The 18,044-nt window shown below is 46.6% G+C and overlaps 1 protein-coding gene across 7 annotated transcripts in view; it reads left to right on the forward strand.

The window, feature by feature from the left end:
• LOC135211118 (cytosolic 5'-nucleotidase 3-like) overlaps nucleotides 1-18,044 on the forward strand; it is a 250,829-nt gene that overhangs the window by 27,024 nt on the left and 205,761 nt on the right. For all 7 annotated transcript variants that reach the window (XM_064244229.1, XM_064244228.1, XM_064244227.1 and 4 more), the window contains exon 2: nucleotides 14,778-15,027. In XM_064244229.1, coding sequence (XP_064100299.1) covers nucleotides 14,818-15,027 — 210 coding nt within the window. In that variant the 5' untranslated portion in view covers nucleotides 14,778-14,817. The remainder of the gene's footprint in view (nucleotides 1-14,777; nucleotides 15,028-18,044) is intronic.

Below are 18,044 nucleotides of genomic sequence, written 5' to 3' on the forward strand. Positions count from 1 at the left end.
CTCTCGGCCTTTACCCAGTTCATTGCCCCTTTCTGCTTGTGTGTGTGTGTGCGCGCGCGCTGTTATTATGGTTTCCTCTGCTCCTTCTCAGCCTCGTCAGCGTGTGTGCCCTGGAACTCTAGGTTTTCCATTTTGTTCATGAAACTTACCCGTCAGATATATATATAGCTGTATTCTCCGACGTCCGACAGAATTTCAAAACTCCCGGCACACGCAGTGGGCGGTCAGGTGGTTAGTACCCATTCCCGCGCTGGGAGGCGGATATCAGGAATCATTCCATTTTCTATTCAGATTTTTCTCTGTCGCCGGTCGGTAAACAACTGTTTACAGACCTCCGCCTAGGATTTTGAAACTTCTTGTGCTAACTTGAGTATTCTGATTGACTTTTGGTTTTGATTTGGCTTGTTGGCTTGGCATACGTGATAGTGGATTTGATTTGGCTTTGACTTTTCTTTGATTACGATGTCTGGATCTAGCTCTGCTAGCTTCAGGGTGTGTAAGGTGCATGAATGTAAGGTGAGGTTGCCGAAAGCTTCGGTAGACCCTCATTCAGTGTGCTCGAAATGTCGTAGTCATGTATGTATGTTGAATGATAGATGCATCGAGTGTGAGCAATTGACTGAAATTGAATGGAAGGCATATGATTCTTACGTGAGAAAGCTTGAGCGTGATAGAATCAGGAGGTCTTCCTCTAGGAGTGCTTCTGTGAATAGAAGTCAAGGTAGAATTGTATCTCCATTAAATCCTCCTGTAGATGTAATTCAACCTAATCCTGTTGTATTGCCTCCGAACAATCAGGAAGTGTCTGCAGAAGGAAGTGTATTATTTACGATCATGGAGTCGATTCGCGCCTTGGAATCTAAAGTGATTGCTCTACAGTCAAATGTGAATTGTGATAAAAGTGTTAGTGCATCTAGTGTTGTGGAAGGGGGGTCAGATCGGTCCCATAATGCCTCTAGGCCTAGGCCCCTGCCGGACTCCCAGGCCTTAGGGAGAGGCAAGCCGAAAGCCGAAGGAGGGTTACGGGATCTAATGACCGGTCTGACGTCCCTTCGGCAGAAACTGAGGACGAATCTCAGGCTGCCGGTGTTCGTGCACGGGCACGAATACTTAAAGAGTGCTTCTCTTCTTCCGAGACTTCCTCTCCTCGCAGAGGTTGGGACGCTCGGAAGACCTCTCAAGGGGAGAGCGGCAGGGGCACAAGGTGTCGCACAGGCGGCCGTCGCCCTTGTCGCCCTCTTAAGAGAGGTTTCAGAGAAGAGGACGCTTCACGTCCTTCTGATCATTACGTAGATTCATCACCTGAAGATTTTGAAGCTTTTCCGCCACAGAAAAGGAACAAGACTTCATCAGGGGAGGACTCTTTCGAGCGTCCAAGTCGCTCTAAGCATGTTCCTGAGTTGAAGGAAAGGGCATCCCCTCGCCCATCTTCCTCGCACAGGATGAGTCCTTCTCCTGATCGAGAACTTTCCCCATCAAGGAAAATGCTTTGGGAAATGCAGAGACAGTTAGCCTCCTATTTTGAGAGAAAGGAGGCAGAAACTAGTCATCGAAGGAAGGATAGGTGGCTGCCTGTTAAGAGGACTAGGCAGTCCCCGGCTCCTCCTCCGCGTTTTTCGGCCTTGGAGTCTCCTCCTAGTAGCCGACGCATTAGAGAACGTGATTACGTTCCTCATGAAAGGGCGTCTAGGAGAGACGAATTTGACAGAGACGTGAGTTGTCGCACAGGCGGCCGGCGTCTTTGTCAAAAGGCCGAGAACGCTCAAGGATCCATATCGGAAGTTCAAGCTTTGCATGTTGATGATCACGCTCGGCGTCTTAAGCAACGGAAGCGCTTAACCAGGACGCTCGAGAAAGAGCGCTTTTCAAGACGGCTCGGAACGCTCACCAAGACGCTCCAGCTGACGCTGTTCAGGACGCACGGCGTCCTACACGTCATGACGCTCAGCAAGACGCTCGAGCTGACGCTGTTCAGGACGCACGGCGTCCTACACATCAGGACGCTTCTCAGAACGCGCGGCGCCTTGCATATCGGGACGCTTTCCAGGACGATCAACAGTTGAGTCCGAAGCGTCAGGATGTTTCTCATGTTAAAGTGTCGAAGTCATCGCGATCTTTGAAAGGCGCTGAGACCGAGAGAAGGATTCGTCTAGTGATCGCTGCCCTACTGATGATGACGAACCAAATGCGTCAGCGTCGTCAGACTATAAGACGTTGACGGATTTACTTAAGAAATTGTTCCCAGATAATTTTCAAGCGCCCGTTCCTTGCTCTCCACCTTCACAATTTGCCTCATCGAAGGCCAGGAAGGCCCCTGGCTTCGTTAAGATGGCCACTTCGCTCTCTGCGAAGAGAGCGTTTAAGAGAGTCCAGGATTGGATGGATTCAAGGAAGGTTAAAGGGAAGACTTCGTTTGCACTTCCTCCATCTAGACTGAAAGGGAGAGCTGGGATCTGGTACGAAACAGGAGAAGAAGCAGGATTGAAAGCACCGTCTTCTTCTCAAGGAGATTTCGCCAATTTGGTGGACGCTCCAAGGAGGTCTTATTTGTCATCGGCTAAGGTTTCCTGGACAATGACGGAGACTGATCATCACCTCAAGGGGTTATTTAAGACGCTAGAGGTGTTTTAACTTTTTAGATTGGTGCCTCGGGGCTTTGGATGTACAATCGAGGAGTCAAGACTCGATTTCGCTGGAAGAGCTTTCGAGTGTATTAGCTTGTATGGATAGAGCAGTAAGGGATGGCTCTGATGAGTTAGCATCTCATTTTGCTACAGGTCTGCTAAAGAAGAGAGCTCTCTATTGTAGCGTTGCGGCGAAAGCAGTTTCTCCCGCTCAGAAAGCGGAGTTATTATTCGCCCCCTTCTCTACGCACCTATTTCCGCAGTCCATGATTAAGGATCTGTCGGTAAACTTGCAAGAAAAAGCAACAAGGGACCTCTTGACTCAATCTTCCAGACGACCTACTCCTCAGGCTTCTACTTCAACAGCTCCAGCACCCAAGAAGAAATTTAAGCCCTTTCGTGGAGCACCTTCCTCTAGAGGTTCTTCGAGAGGAAGGGGGTCCTTCAGAGGTAAGATCTCTTCTATCAAGAAGGGAAAAATTGACGTTTCTGCCCTTCAGGCACCTGTAGGTGCGAGACTCACTTTATTTGCTCAGGCATGGAGGACGATAGGGGCGGACACCTGGACCCTAGATGTGATCGAGAGAGGATACAAGATCCCTTTCCTCTCTGCGCCTCCTTTGAGCACGAAGCCGATAGACCTGTCGCCCGCATACCAGTCAGAGAAGCAACAGATCTTACTCGACCTTCTAGATCAAATGTTGGAAAAGAAGGCCGTAGAGGAAGTCCTGATGCTGGATTCCCCAGGCTTCTACAACAGGTTATTCCTGGTTCCGAATCAGTCTGGGGGATGGAGACCTGTCCTAGACGTCAGCAGACTGAACATTTTTGTAAAGAAAGAAAAATTCAGGATGGAAACTTCTCAGTCTGTGCTAGGGGCCTTGAGACCAGAGGATTGGATGGTGTCTTTGGACCTTCAAGACGCTTATTTCCACGTCCCGATCCATCCCCAATCAAGGAAGTTCCTGAGGTTCGTCTTAAAAGGGCAGGTCTTCCAGTTCAGGGCTCTGTGCTTCGGTCTGAGTACGGCGCCGATGGTTTTTACTTTCCTCATGCGGAATGTGGCGAAATGGCTTCACCTATCGAAGATAAGAGTCTCGCTCTACCTGGACGACTGGCTAATCAAGTCGCCTTCGAAGTCAAGGTGCCTGGAGGACCTTCAGACGACATTACAGCTGACGAAAGCCCTGGGCCTTATAGTAAATTACGAGAAGTCCCATATGATCCCCACGCAGTCCATCGTGTATCTGGGGATTCAGATGGATTCAGCGGCTTTTCAAGCTTTTCCATCAAAGGAATGTCAGCAGAGATGCTTAGAGAAAGTGTTAGCCTTCTTAGGGAAAGAAACATGCTCGGCGAAGGAATGGATGAGTCTGCTGGGAACCATTTCTTCGCTGGAGAAGTTTGTTTCCCTGGGGAGGTTGCACCTCAGGCCACTCCAGTTTTTAATGGCAGGAAACTGGAAAGACAAAAAGAATCTAGACTCGACTTTGATTATCTCAAAAGCGGTCAAGGATCAACTGAAGTGGTGGCAAGATCCGATCAAACTCTCGGAAGGAATGTCCCTCAAGCTTTTGAGCCCCGATCTAGTGTTGTTCTCAGACGCCTCCATGGTGGGTTGGGGAGCAACACTAGGAAAGGAGGAAGTGTCAGGCCTCTGGAGAGGGGAACAGAGGTCCTGGCACATAAACTTAAAAGAATTGGAGGCTATTCGATTGGCTCTTCAGTTCTTCGAAGAACGATTGGTGGGCCGAGTTGTCCAGATCAACTCGGACAACACTACGGCTCTCGCTTACATCAAAAAAGCAGGGGGGACACACTCTCGATCACTGTTCATGATAGCGAGAGACATCCTTCTATGGGCGAAAGCTCGAAACATAGTGATCCTGACAAGGTTCATTTCAGGAATTCAAAATGTTCGAGCGAATCTTTTAAGCCGTCAACATCAGATGCTTCCCACAGAATGGACCCTACATCTAGAAGTTTGTCAAGAGCTATGGAAGTTGTGGGGACGGCCGTTAGTCGACCTCTTCGCAACCTCGAAAACGAAGAGGCTTCCGATTTATTGCTCTCCAGTTCTCGATCCGGAAGCAATAGCGGTAGATGCCATCCTATGGGACTGGACGGGGATGGATGTGTACGCCTTTCCCCCGTTCAAACTCTTAGGAGAGGTAACAAGGAAGTTTGCGGCGTCGCCGGGAGCGAGAATGACTCTGATCGCCCTCTTTTGGCCCTCAAGCGATTGGTTCACGGAGGTCATGTCTCTTCTGGTAGACTTCCCGAGAACCCTGCCAGAGAGAGTCGATCTTCTCAAACAGCCCCACTTCGAGAGGTACCACGGAAACCTCTCCGCTCTGAGTCTGACTGCGTTCAGACTATCAAGAAGTTGGCCAGAGCGAGAGGTTTTTCAAGATCAGTGGCAGAGGCTATTGCCAATGCGAGAAGAGCTTCCTCTCGAGCAGTTTATCAGTCGAAGTGGGCTGTCTTCAGGAGATGGTGTAGGAAGAAAGGTATTTCCTCCTCCACGACCTCTGTGAACCAAATCGCTGAGTTTCTCCTGCATTTGAGAAATGTGGACAAACTAGCAGTGCCCACAATAAAAGGATACAAGAGTATGCTGTCAGCTGTCTTCCGCCACAGAGGATTAGACCTGACAAATGATAAAGATCTTCACGATCTTTTGAGATCGTTTGAGACAACCAAAGTACTACAACCGAAGGTTCCATCATGGAACCTTGATGTAGTTCTAAGGTTCTTGATGTCGGCTCCCTTTGAACCTCTGCATGCTGCCTCATTGAGAGACACTACTAGAAAGGCGATTTTCCTAACTGCTCTTGCCACGGCAAAACAGGTTGGGTTAGTGAAATTCAGGCAATTAGTAAAGATGTGGGTTTCAGAGGACACAGTGCAGTGTGCTCCTTGGATCCTAATTTCTTAGCGAAGAATGAGAACCCATCTAACCCCTGGCCAAAAACCTTTGAAATCAAGGGGTTAACAGAGTTCATCGGACAAGAGCCAGAGAGAGTCCTGTGCCCTGTCAGGGCTCTCAAATTTTACATGCAAAAGACCAAAGATTGTCGGGGTCCTTCTGAGAACTTATGGTGTTCTGTTAAGAGACCCGACTTTCCTATGTCGAAGAATGCACTGGCATTCTTTTTACGGAGCACCATCAGGGAGGCCCATGCGTCCTGCTCGGATGGTGATATGAAGCTTTTGAAAATAAAAGCCCATGAAGTGAGAGCTGTTGCGACTTCAATGGCATTTCAAAAGAATATGGCACTTAATGATATCATTAGCGCTACTTTTTGGCGAAGCAACTCTGTGTTTGCTTCACATTACCTGCGGGATGTGAAGACGGCATATGAGAACTGCGAGTCGCTAGGACCATACATATCCGCAGAAATGGTGTTGGGGGCAGGGAGCAGCACAAATACTATCCTATAGAAAAGGGGTAGGTGTGCTTTTTAATTTTGGTGTTGGTTTATGGTTGAAGGGTTGGTGGCTTGAGGCGCTTTCCCTTTCTTTAGCCTAGAAGTTATGGGACTAACTTCGATAGGTTAGGTCAGGTGGTGGTTTTTAGCTTCGTTGCCCTCACAGTATGGTCAATATGGTCTAGTCACATTGTGGTCACGCCCCATTGACAGATCATCTAGAGCGCACCAACTACACAGGTCACTACCTTGTTGGCAACTCTAGTAAAGCAAAAGCAGACTTCGGTGACAGTAATCAAGAAGTCAGCTATGCTAACAGGTAAGGAATCAAGATGTCAATCATCTGCACTTGAGGTGTTTCCTAAATCCTTCTATTCTGTCCCTTCCCACCTCCAATGGTGGGATTCAGCTATATATATATCTGACGGGTAAGTTTCATGAACAAAATGTTATTGTTATGATACAATAAAGTTTGTTCATACTTACCTGGCAGATATATATATAATTAAAGTACCCACCCACCTCCCCTCAGGGGACAGTGGTATGAAAAATCTGAATAGAAAATGGGACTGATTCCTGATATCCGCCTCCCAGCGGCGGGAATGGGTACTAACCACCTGGCCGCCCACTGCGTGTGCCGGGAGTTTTGAAATTCTGTCGGACGTCGGAGAATACAGCTATATATATATCTGCCAGGTAAGTATGAACAAACTTTATTGTATCATAACAATAACATGTTCTTGTTTTTTGGCTTCGTCTGCGACAGATCCACACGTTATTTGTGGTAGGTGCCATTGTAACGTTTGTATAATAATGAATCCCTGCATGGAATGCCATGCGTGGCCTAGAGAGCAGTGGAAGTTATTTTATAGTAAGAGGGGGTTTCGTAGAGTTTCTACTTTTCCTTTGTGGGAAGGTTTTTCTTCTCCTCTTCCCGATGCTTCGCCTCCTGCCGCTGTCACACCCCATGTAAGTGTTGTACCTTTGTCCCCTTCCTTTTCTTCCATTGATTCATCGTTGGAAGTATCGGGAGGCCCTCAGGCTGATTTATATGATATCGTCCCCTCTTCTTCGGGAGTTAATTTGATTCCTGAGAGGGAGGAGGCTTTTTCATCAGTTTCTTTCATTTCAGATTTGGAGGCGTCCAAAGTGGCAGCCCTCTGGGGGACGCTTGGTCCACCCTCCTTGGAGGGTTTGCTGACGCACTTCTTGGATGTTCGCTAACTCCCTCCTCATGCTGTCCAGGCCCTCCCCCCTCCTCCTGGCCTCGTCTCCGTTGGTAGCCGAGGTCAGCCATATTGTATTGCTCTGCCAGTGACGACTGCCTCTTCTTCGAGTCAGAGGGAAGCCGTGGCGTCAGCCCTGCTAGTGACATCATGGGGTCAGCCATTTTGTATCCTTCCGCCAGTGGCGTCTGCTTCCCATTCGGATCGAGGGGAAGCTGTGACGTCATCACCACTTATGATGTCGCTTCCATCAAAGATGTCACTCCCAGTCATTTCTGCAGCGCAGCCTCACTCGTCTTGTGTAGTCATTGTTCGCTGCTGCGACGTCATCTCTGCCATCCAGTTCGCTGCATCTCCCTTCCATGTTATCTGCCCCTTCTCTTGCTGATCCATCTGAGGCTTTACGCCAGACGATTCGTAAGAGATTGGACTCTGTTTTAGAAGATAGGTTAGCTACCACGTCGGCTAGGAGGACTAGAAGCAAGCGTGTTGCATTGCTCCCACCTTCTGCGAAGAGATTTTGTGAGGAGCCAGTGCTGTCTTCCTCTCCTTCTTCCCCATCTTCACCATGTCGGTGTATCAAGCGTTGGAAGGCTAAGGAGATTTGCCCTTTCTTCATCTGCAAGTGAGGAACAGCACACCCGTGTTCCTGCTAATGTTAGTGTTACTGAGAGTGTTAGTGTTTCTTCTCCTGTGCGATCTGCAGTGGCTGCTTCATCCTCTGCATTGAGCCGTGAGCGTGTTGCAACCTCCCACATTTGTGCACATGTTGCAGGTGCTTCCGCTTCTTCTCCAGGGCCTATTTGTCGCCGTAAGGATCCCAAGGTGCCTGTCAAGAGGTCAAAGGTTGTGAGCATGGAGTTGGTGCAGCAGGAGTGTTTGCCTGTCCCTCTCCCTGGTACTTCCAGGGGTTCGACTCTGAGGGATTCTCATTCTATCTTGAGTGTTCGAGATTCCTCACCTACGCACATTCATTCATCTGCCCAGCACGTGCTTGTACGTGGCCATGTTAGAGAGTCATCTGTTGAGAGAGTGCATAGTGATGTCCCTAGTGTTGTGGTTGGTTCGTTGCAGGAGTTGGCGCTTGGATCCAGCCCAGACAGGTTAGTTGTTGCTTCGGGCTGTGTGGCTACTGATTCTTCTGTTAATTTACACGCTGTTAATTTACACGAGGAAGGTGCTTTAGATAAGCCTTCTCATCCTTCTCATCGTCGGTCTCCGTTGCGGAGCAGGAGGAGGAAGACATGCAAGAGTTTTTGTCTTCCTTCAGAGAAGTTGTCATGGAGAGTAGGACTCGGCCTCTGTCGTCTTTCACTCCTTCCTGCTTGGAAGCCTTGCTGGGAGCTATGCAGGATCCCAAGTCATCGTTTCAGCTTTCCTTGTCGGGGCATGTCCAGTTGGTCTTACATAAGGTTAATGCCTCTGTTTCAGATCGGGACGGATCAGTTCGCTCTGGGGCTCTGCCAAGTTGCTTCCCCCAGCCTCTCACGAGGCATAGGAAACACTATGCTATGAACTCGGCATACTTGATGTCGCATCATCTTAACTTGGACGTCTTTCATCTGAATCCAGGGATTGACTTTGGAGCAGGTGAGGTCGGTGGCTCCGTCCTTATCTCTGCAGGATGCCTCAGTGTTGGAGTCTACGGCAGCCTCCATGTTACAGACGGTTTCTTGGCTGGACTTCTGGTCGGCGGTCATTGCCAAGATAGCTTCTGACAGGTCCCCAGAAGGGTTGGTGATTGCTTCCTCTTTTGCCAGTTTGTTGCAGTCCAGAGGCAAGGCCTTCTCGTATCTTGCTCACCTCGTGTTAATTTATGGGCTAACCTTCTCCTGTTTAGAAGAGATGCGGCTTTATCCAGGATAGAATGATCAGTTGACCCTGAGTCCTTGCTGGCATTGAGGAATGGAGATCTTTTGGAATCACAATTTCTGTTCCCTTCGACCGAACAGGAGGATGCTATAGACCGGCACCGGGCTGACACGAAGGACAGATTAGTGCACCAGGCTGTGTCTAAGTCAGTCTCTCGTCCTCAGAGGCGTCCGGCTCCTCCTCCTCCTCCCTCTGCAGCAGCAGTCACAAAGGTCGTCGCCTGGTAGGCCGTCAAAGAGTTCGGTCTCGGCAGGGCCTCCTTGTTTGTCCCAGCTCCCATTCCTTTAAGCCAAGAAGGGGCCCCAGGGGCAGAGGTAAAGGGGGTTGTCGGTAGGTTAGGCACATTTCCCTCTCCTGTGCCATGGGTGAGGGGGTTGCCTGGCAGGCCATTGGGCCAAGTGGCAGAGTTATGAGGGGAAGAAATGGGTAGTAGATATCCTTCGGGTGGGGTATCTACTGCCATTTGACTTCTCTTCCCCACTTTCGGACAAGCCGCTTTTCAGGAGGGCGTATCCTCCAGATTCTCCGAAAGTTCTTGGCTCTCTGGGAGGAAGTGCAGAAGATGCTGGACAAGGATGCAATAGAGGAAGTGGTGCATCCATCTCCGGGGTTTTACAGTCACATCTTCTTGGTGCCCAAGGCATCTGGAGGTTGGAGACCTGTGATCGACTTACCCACCTTGAATCATTTCATCAGGTCTTTTGAGTTCAAAGCCCTGTGCTTCGGACTGACCATAGTCCCTCAGGTGTTCCCAAGGGTCTTCTCTCTCATCTCAATTTGGGCCCATGCTCAGGGGATCCGTTTGCTGAGGTACCTTAACGATTGGTTTGTCCTGGCAGGTTCCAGGGAGAAGCTGCTGCAGGACAGGGATTGTCTGTTTCGGTTTTGTCTGGAACTGGGCAATCGTGGTCAAGCAAGAGAAGTCAAACCTTGTACCAAGTCAAAGGACTCTACCTGGGCATGGTCATTGATACAGCGATTGCAAGAGTTTTCCCGTCTGATCAGAGGTTGGAGAAGTTGCGAGTGGTGGCGCGACTTCATGTCAGAACCACATCAGTCAGCTCATCAGTGGCAGGTTCTTCTGGGAGTTTTGTCTTCCCTGGAGAAGCTGGTCCCTCATGGGCATCTTCATCTTTGGTCTCTACAATGGAGGCTGGGGGAATTCTGGTCTCCGGGTGGGGACTAGCCTCTGTTAAAGGTTCCTCTGTCTCTGAAAGTGAGAGAAGATCTTCGTTGGTGGTTAGACGACCAAAATTTTTTGAAGGGTGCTCCGGACTTCCTTCTGTTTTCAGATGCCTCCCTCGCAGGTTGGGAGGGGCGCATTTAGGTTACCTCACTGCCTCAGGCATTTGGAGTTTGGAGGACAAACAGCAGCATATCAATATCTTGGAGTTGAAGGCAGCCTTTCTGGGTCTGAAGGAGTTTCAGGAGAAAGAGGGTCAACTCAGTCGTCGGGATCAGATCCTAGGCACAGAGTGGTCCCTCCATCAGGTTGTAGCAGTAAAGCTCTTCCAGGTCTTGGGGAGACCCATGCTGGACCTTTTTGCGACCCAGTTCAACAGGAAACTGGAGATATTCTGTTTACTGGTTCCAGATCCTTTAGCGTTAGTGGAGGACATGTTCCAACATACCTGTGACAACCTGGAGGTGTATGCCTTCCCTCCATTTTGTTTGATCCATCAAGTCCTGAACAGGCTGATGGGTTCACAGGGTCTCAGGATGACTTTGGTAGCCACTCTGTGGCCTAAGGCAGATGGTTTCCAGATCTTCTGTTGTTGTTGTCGGAGGTTCCGAGAGAAAGGTTCTACCAGTCAGTAGAATCCATGTCTCTTCATGGTTGGAGACTATCAAGTATCTCCTTCGAGCGAGAGGCTTTTCTCAGAGAACAGCAGGGCATATGTCCAGCAGTCCCAGAAGGTTGACCTCTGCAGTTTACCAAGGCAAATGGGCAATTTACTGAGATTGGTGTCGTAAAAGGGGGTTTTCTCCACTCAGAACCTCTATTCAGCACATCGCAGACTTTTAACCTTCCTCAGGGATGAGAAAAGTTTGTCCTGAGTTTAGTGTTACGCCCTGGAGGTATCGACATCTCCTCATCCTGGGAATTCTTTGCTAGTTAAGGGGTTTGAGCAATCGTGTTCTCCTAGGGAGCTCAAGCCTCCGGTGTGGGATGTTTCCTTGGTTCTGAGAAGTTGCACTAAGGGTCCATGTGAGCCTTTGCGTTGCTCATCATGTAGGAACTTGATGCTCAAGTTCCTGGCCTTGGCATCTTTGAGGAGAGTGGGGGAGCTGCATGGTGTGAGCTATGATGTGAAGCCCACCAGGGATTGAGGGTCAGTGTCCTTCGAATTTGTCCTGGAATTTGTGACCATGACCCAGAATCCCTCTTTGTACAATGATAGGTTCACCTCCTTTTCCATTCCATCACTGAATGACTGTGGGCAGTGATGCTCAAGAGATTTTGTTGTGTCCTGTCAGGGTTCTGCGTTGCTATCTTAAAGGGATACGGCACCTTAGACCAGGCTGCCGCAGACTTTTTGTTAGCACAGGACGTACAAAGAAAGAGGTGTCAAAGAATACTATCTCTTTTGGATACAGGAACCATCAGACAGGCATACTTGACTCTTGATGATTCTGCCGCCACATCTGTGCAGGCTAGAGCACATGACGTTAGGGGTATTGGTCCCTCTCTGGCTTTCAAAAAGAACTTGGTTGTACATAATGTGCTGAGCGCTGGTACTTGGTTATGCCAGTCCATGTTCTCCTCTTTCTATCTTAAGGATGTTGCCCACAGGTCTATGTACATGTTTTCCCTCGGTCCTGTGGTGGCTGCCGAACAGATTGTGTAACTCATCATTGCCCTTAACAGAGCACATTTGTATCTTACCTAAGATGATTGTGGTGAAGAGAGAATTAGTAAGTTGGCTGGTCTCTTTCTTTTGCACCTTTCCTTCTTCCTTCAAGGGGGTTGAGGAATAGACATGTCATTCACTGGATTGGTCTAATACAGGCAATTAAGGTAGTCATACTGATAGTTTGGTTGTTTGGTATGCAAATAACCAACCTCCTATTCGGTAGCATATGCACTGCTCCTTGGCAAGGGGGGAGTAGGGAGTGGTAACAAACCCTGGTGTGTTGGTTTGTTATTGGACAGTCAAAGTTTCTCTGGTTCCCTATGCAATGTTTCTCCCATATATCATTGTATGTCGCTCAGTGTCTGGGTGGTTCGATAACAGTGTATCTAGCTTCTCATGGGCATCAGTCCCTCTTCTGGAGCTGGACTGGTGGGTAGGCCCTCAGCCAGTTTAGGATGTCTGTACCTCCCTCCAAGTACAAGTCTATCCTATTGTCAAGACTGGAGGTTTATTCACGTATGAACAAATGACAAATTTTCTAAGACAATTTGTATTTTCCATAGCTACAAATCTGAGGTCTACCATTGTACTGCCCACCTCTTGCCACCCCTCTGTCTTGCTAAGACCTCATGAGTTGGGAAAGACTGACGCTGCTTTCATCTGCAATTTAACTGGATCCAGCTAGGCACCAGAAATTATCCTATTGTTAAGACCTCAGGTTTGTAGCTATGAAATATACAAATTGTCTTAGAAAGTTTGTAATTTTGCATCACATTATCTCTGTGACATTGAAACGATGTATGAAGACGGCAGTACCCAGGGTCCGTTTCTTGCGGCTAGTGTGGTGTCGGGAAAGGAAGTGTAGGAAGCAACCCTTTGTAGAATTAAATAGAAAATTAGCATGACCCACAAATTTCAGGATTTTAACTGTTGTCAAGTGAAACTTTTAGCTATATAATTACTGGGTAAGTATAATTAGAATTTTATTTTATCATGAAAATGTAATTTTACTTTCAAAAATTGTGATTTTCGACTGCTATGTAAGAAAACTTATAGCTATGTAATTATTTGGTAAATATATGTGAAACTATTTTATTATAAAAATATTTCCACTCTCAACAAGTTTGTTCATTTTACTTCAATTTTAATGAAGTCATTGAGTTCAATCTTAGCGGTTTTCTAGAATAGTAACTGGATGTTTTTTGTCGATGTGCAGGATGTCTAGTTCCTTGTCTCAATCCACCCACAGCTGAGGAGGTATGTATACTCTGTCTTCAAAGGGATGGCCTTCCAAGACTGTGTTGGTCTGAACACAGCACCGCACATATTCATTCTCCAATGTTTTTTCTCCATTAGTGGGAGGAAGTCATTTGGTAGGAGTCCCAGTTCTCCTAAACTTTTACAACTGGTTAATTCTTACTACCTCATTTCAGGCAGTCTTGAGGTCAAAGGATTGTTTTTTTTGCATCTGGCCTTGGTGCTTGCTAGGTATTCTGATCAGTGCTGACAAGTTGATGCTTCTCTGACACCCAGTCAATTTTTCATCTGGTGATGAAGGTCAGCTCTCTCTTTTTTGCCTTCTCAAAAAGATAGATGGGTACACATTTTCTATAACTGGAGAATCTTGACCCTTCAAGGGCTTTAGCCAAGTTGTGGCCTCCTCTCTTGGATCACTTGGTCTCTATAGTGAAATTTGTTAACATGGTCTGTGTAAGAATGATCCGTTCAATTTTCTTCAATAACTCTTAGGTTAGGTCTTGCCTTCCAGACTACTCCAATCATATTTCTTCAACAGATGTTCTCTGTTGGTGGGAAGGTTGGTCAAGATTGTTGATGGGTCTGTCTGTAGACCTCTGAAGCCCAGACCTGACTCTGTCCTCTGCCACTTCTGGGTTAGGTTGGGGAGCCATTCTGGAGAACATCAGGAAGTTAAGGAGTTGGACTGCATAGGGGAGCAAATGCTTACAAACAACCTAGAGCCTTTGGTGGGTTGGAAAGTCATATGCTTGCAAAAAATCTGATCAGAGACAAGGTATCATAGTATACGCCAACAATTCACCCTTCATTCATAAGGAATTACAAATCAAGAAATTTGCTCAGGTTAGCATAGAAACTTCTTTAGACAGAGTCCTCAAACACAATTCTTCTTCCATAGTTTGTCCCAGGGAGAAAACATGAAATGTTATCACAGATTAACTCTGCAAGAAAAAGCAAGTCTTGGGTCTGAATAGTCTCTTCATCAGCAAGTATGTGAAAAGTTGTGGACCTTTGGTGAGCTTCAAACATTGATCTGTTCGTGACTGACCAAAATGCAAAACCATCAGTTTATTGTGCTCTATACCAAGATCTCTGGGATGGATAGTTGGAGCCATTCTTATAGAATGGTGTGATCTAAACCCTTAAACTTTTCTTACATTTGCACTCTAGGAAAGTTTTCAAGAAGTTGTGAGCATTTGAGAAATCAAGCCATTGGATTTTCGTGGTTTTCTTTTGCAATCTGTCATGCTTTCAGTGGTGCAGAAGTAAAAGTTATATAATGGAGAGGTAAGTATTTAAAAAACAGGTGGTAAATTGAATAGTATTATATACAAATTTCCTGGGGCTTCCCCTGCCTGGTGGTATTTTATTACCTTGTCAATAAGTTTGAATGGCCATTCCATCTCATGTTGACAAGTCCAGTGTGAAGAGCTTCAGGTTTATGCTAAAATTTTATATATTTTTTAAAATTAGCTATATTTTATTGTTACCAAATAAAATTTCTTGTTGCAGAGGTACCATTGGTACAGGTGTATTTATAAATCAGAGCCCTATGATTGGTTCACGAGGGACAGTGTTACGTGTAGGAGGACTGCAGCTATCACGGGTTCTAGCTGGATCGAAATCGTCTGAAACTAGTTGTGATTTGACAAGTAAAGTTTCACCTGTCCGGAAGAAAGCCACAGGTCCTTGTGACACTGGATTTATTCATTCTTCACCAGCCATCATGCCTGAGACATCACCATATCCAATGTTGGAAAAGGTATGTTGATTATTGTTTTTATAGTTTCAGTAGTTTACATTAATGTCTTGAAATTTTTTTTGAAAGATGTATTAAAATCACTTAAATTGCTTGTACAAGGTGCATAGAAGCTTGGTATAGATAATTAATGAGTGCATATGCCATTTGAAAATTGTTTGTTCCTACACAGTATACAAACCCTCAGTCCTTTACATCAGGAATTGCTTACGGTAAAGTTGGAACATGGCCATTAAAATTCCTGAATGAGGTCGTTAGGCAGTAACTTCCGTCTGGTAGGCGGGGAGACTCGGCTGCCCGGATGTAAACATTCCTCTTTGCCTGCAGCTATCATGCGATGCAGATGTATTTTCGCGAGCTTTTGCCTGACTAATTAAACTCAATTTTCCCTGTTGGATCTTTTCTTCTATTACTTTTTAGTTCATACACAGAACAAACCTTTGGTCTTAACAATAGGATAATCTTCTAGTACCAGCTGGAAACAGGTTAAAAGAATCAAAGTGTAAAGCAAGGAATCTGTGGCATCTGGTAACTAGTGTGTATCAGGCCATGCTCCCAGTCACAGTTTTAGAAGTCTGCGGCTAAGTTTGGTGCTGTGCCTATCCCTTCTCTGTTTCTTAGGGAGTGGAGAGGAGACCGCTCCCTATTATTGTTTTTACAAGATTCAGGAGTCTCGCTGAGCCCAGAATTCCTTAAAATGTCTGGCAGCACTTATTAAGTGCTCTGTCAGGTTCAAATCCTGTGTCTTGGACCTTAGGGTTTGAGCATGTAGTATAGAAGAAACTATCTCTATTGAACTTTCTTCCCTAGGGATTTTGGCCTCAAAGATTAGTGCATACAATTCAAGGACATTGATAGTTCTTAGCAGAAGAGTACCACTTATAGTCACGTTACATAAACTGCTCAGCTCACTTGGTTCAGCCAAATCAAGTGCTTGGCCCTGTATGGGAGGACTTTTGCTCTACTCAGCTTGGTGCTTTACCTTGGCATGAGCACCCTCCTTCCCTGTGCAGCAGTCATCACAAGTAATGATTGCCCTTGATCTATCCCTTATGCTGTTCTTCTAACAGGACAGGTAGGAATGCACTTTCTCCTTACCTGTTGTCTTGAACCCCTCAGTTGTTCTGAGAGGTGCAAGGCGGACAGGTAGAATTGCAATGAGTATTGGCTCTTTTTCGGAATTCGGCTACAAAGGTTAGTATCTCGAAATGGATCCTCAGATCGTCTTGTCATACACCCGAGGAGGACAAATGGCAGATACGTACATACACTTAACTTTACGAAACACAAAAAAATGTAAGGAAAACATATAAAACTAAACTTTACAAAACACATTAACAAAACTGTATCACTTAACTTTACAAAAAATTAAAATTTAAAAAATTTTTTTTTTGTCTTTTATTTTTTATTTTTTTTAACTTTTTTATACTTTACGTAATTTTTTTTTATATATAAAATTTCAACTTCATCACCACTTTCAACTTTTGTTTTGTAGTACCACTTGGATCTTCCTTTTTGCTTACTCCTACTAAAGGCCTCTTTAAAAAATAACTATCCAAGGAAGATTGCTTCTGCCTACTTTTCACAATGTTCCTGAAACGACTCAGGCAAACCTCATTTAACTGCGCAAGCATACGACCTGTGTAAGCCTTTTCGGGGTGTCTTTTTTTTCTACAAATGACTGCACTTTATGAAAAGCAGCTAGAACATCCTTAATTTCTGCCGTTGTCATAGGGTCGTCGTCCTCCTCCTCGCTGCTGCTAGAGAACTCCTCTTGAACGACGTTATGTTGCATGGCCTCCAACTCCTTCAGGTCATCCGTCGTAAGCTACTCTTGGTGCTCCTCGAGAAGGTCGTTGATGTCCTCGTCGACGACTAGCCCCATGGACTTGCCGAGTGCAACGATCTCGTCAAGATCTGGTTGCAAAACAGTTTCAGGATCGTCAACTGTTTCTGAATCTGCAGCACCAGCTTCACCCACGTTGAGTCCCTCAAAGTCTCGGGCGGATACGGCATCAGGCCAGAGTTTCCTCCACGAGGAATTCAAGGTTCGCCTCGAAACCTCCTGCCAAGCTTGGTCAATGAGTTGGACGCATATCACATCGAAATGCTCCTTCCAAAATTCACGCAAGGTGAGGTTTGTGGTATCGGTGATGTCAAAACATCTCTTGAAAAGATGTTTCTTATACAGCTTCTTAAAGTTCGATATCACTTGCTGGTCCATGGGCTGGAGGAGAGGGGTGGTGTTAGGCGGAAGATAAAGAACCTTGATGAAGGAATACTCCGCTAGGATATCTTCCTCAAGGCCAGGAGGGTGGGGAGGGGCATTGTCCAACACCAGCAGACATTTCAGAGGGAGGCGCTTCTCTTCCAAGAATTTCTTCACTTTCGGGCCGAAACACAGATTTACTCACTCTGTGAACAAAAGCCTCGTTACCCAGGCTTTCGCATTAGCCCTCCACATCACTGGAAGCTTCTCCTTAAGCACTTTGTGGACCTTGAAGGCTCGAGGAGTCTTGGAATGATACACCAGTAGGGGCATCACCTTGCAATCCCCACTGGCGCTGGAACAAAGTGTGAGCATAAGCCTGTCTTTCATAGGCTTATGCCCGGGTAGCTTCTTCTTTTCCTCCGTGATGTACGTCTGACGAGGCATTTTTTCCAAAAAAGGCCAGTCTTATCACAGTTGAAGACTTGCTGAGAACTGTAGCCTTCCTTGGTCATCATCTCGTCGAATGTCTTTTTAAAGGCTTCGGCCGCTTTCGTGTCCGAGCTGGCAGCCTTCCCATGCCGCACCACCGAATGGATGCCAGTCCGTTTACGGAATTTCTCGAACCACCCATGCAAAGCCTTGAACTCTGGGGTTGGCATTGATGTCCCTTCTCCTCCGTCGTCTTCGGCCTGGGCAATCAAATCTCCGAAAATAGTGCTGGCCTTGTGGGAGATTGCCATCTCCATTATCGTATCGCCAGCGATTTCTTTGTCTTTTATCCAGACATGAAGAAGCCTTTCCATCTCGT

This window comes from Macrobrachium nipponense, chromosome 4, assembly GCF_015104395.2.
Source record: "Macrobrachium nipponense isolate FS-2020 chromosome 4, ASM1510439v2, whole genome shotgun sequence".
Lineage (NCBI taxonomy): Eukaryota > Metazoa > Arthropoda > Malacostraca > Decapoda > Palaemonidae > Macrobrachium > Macrobrachium nipponense.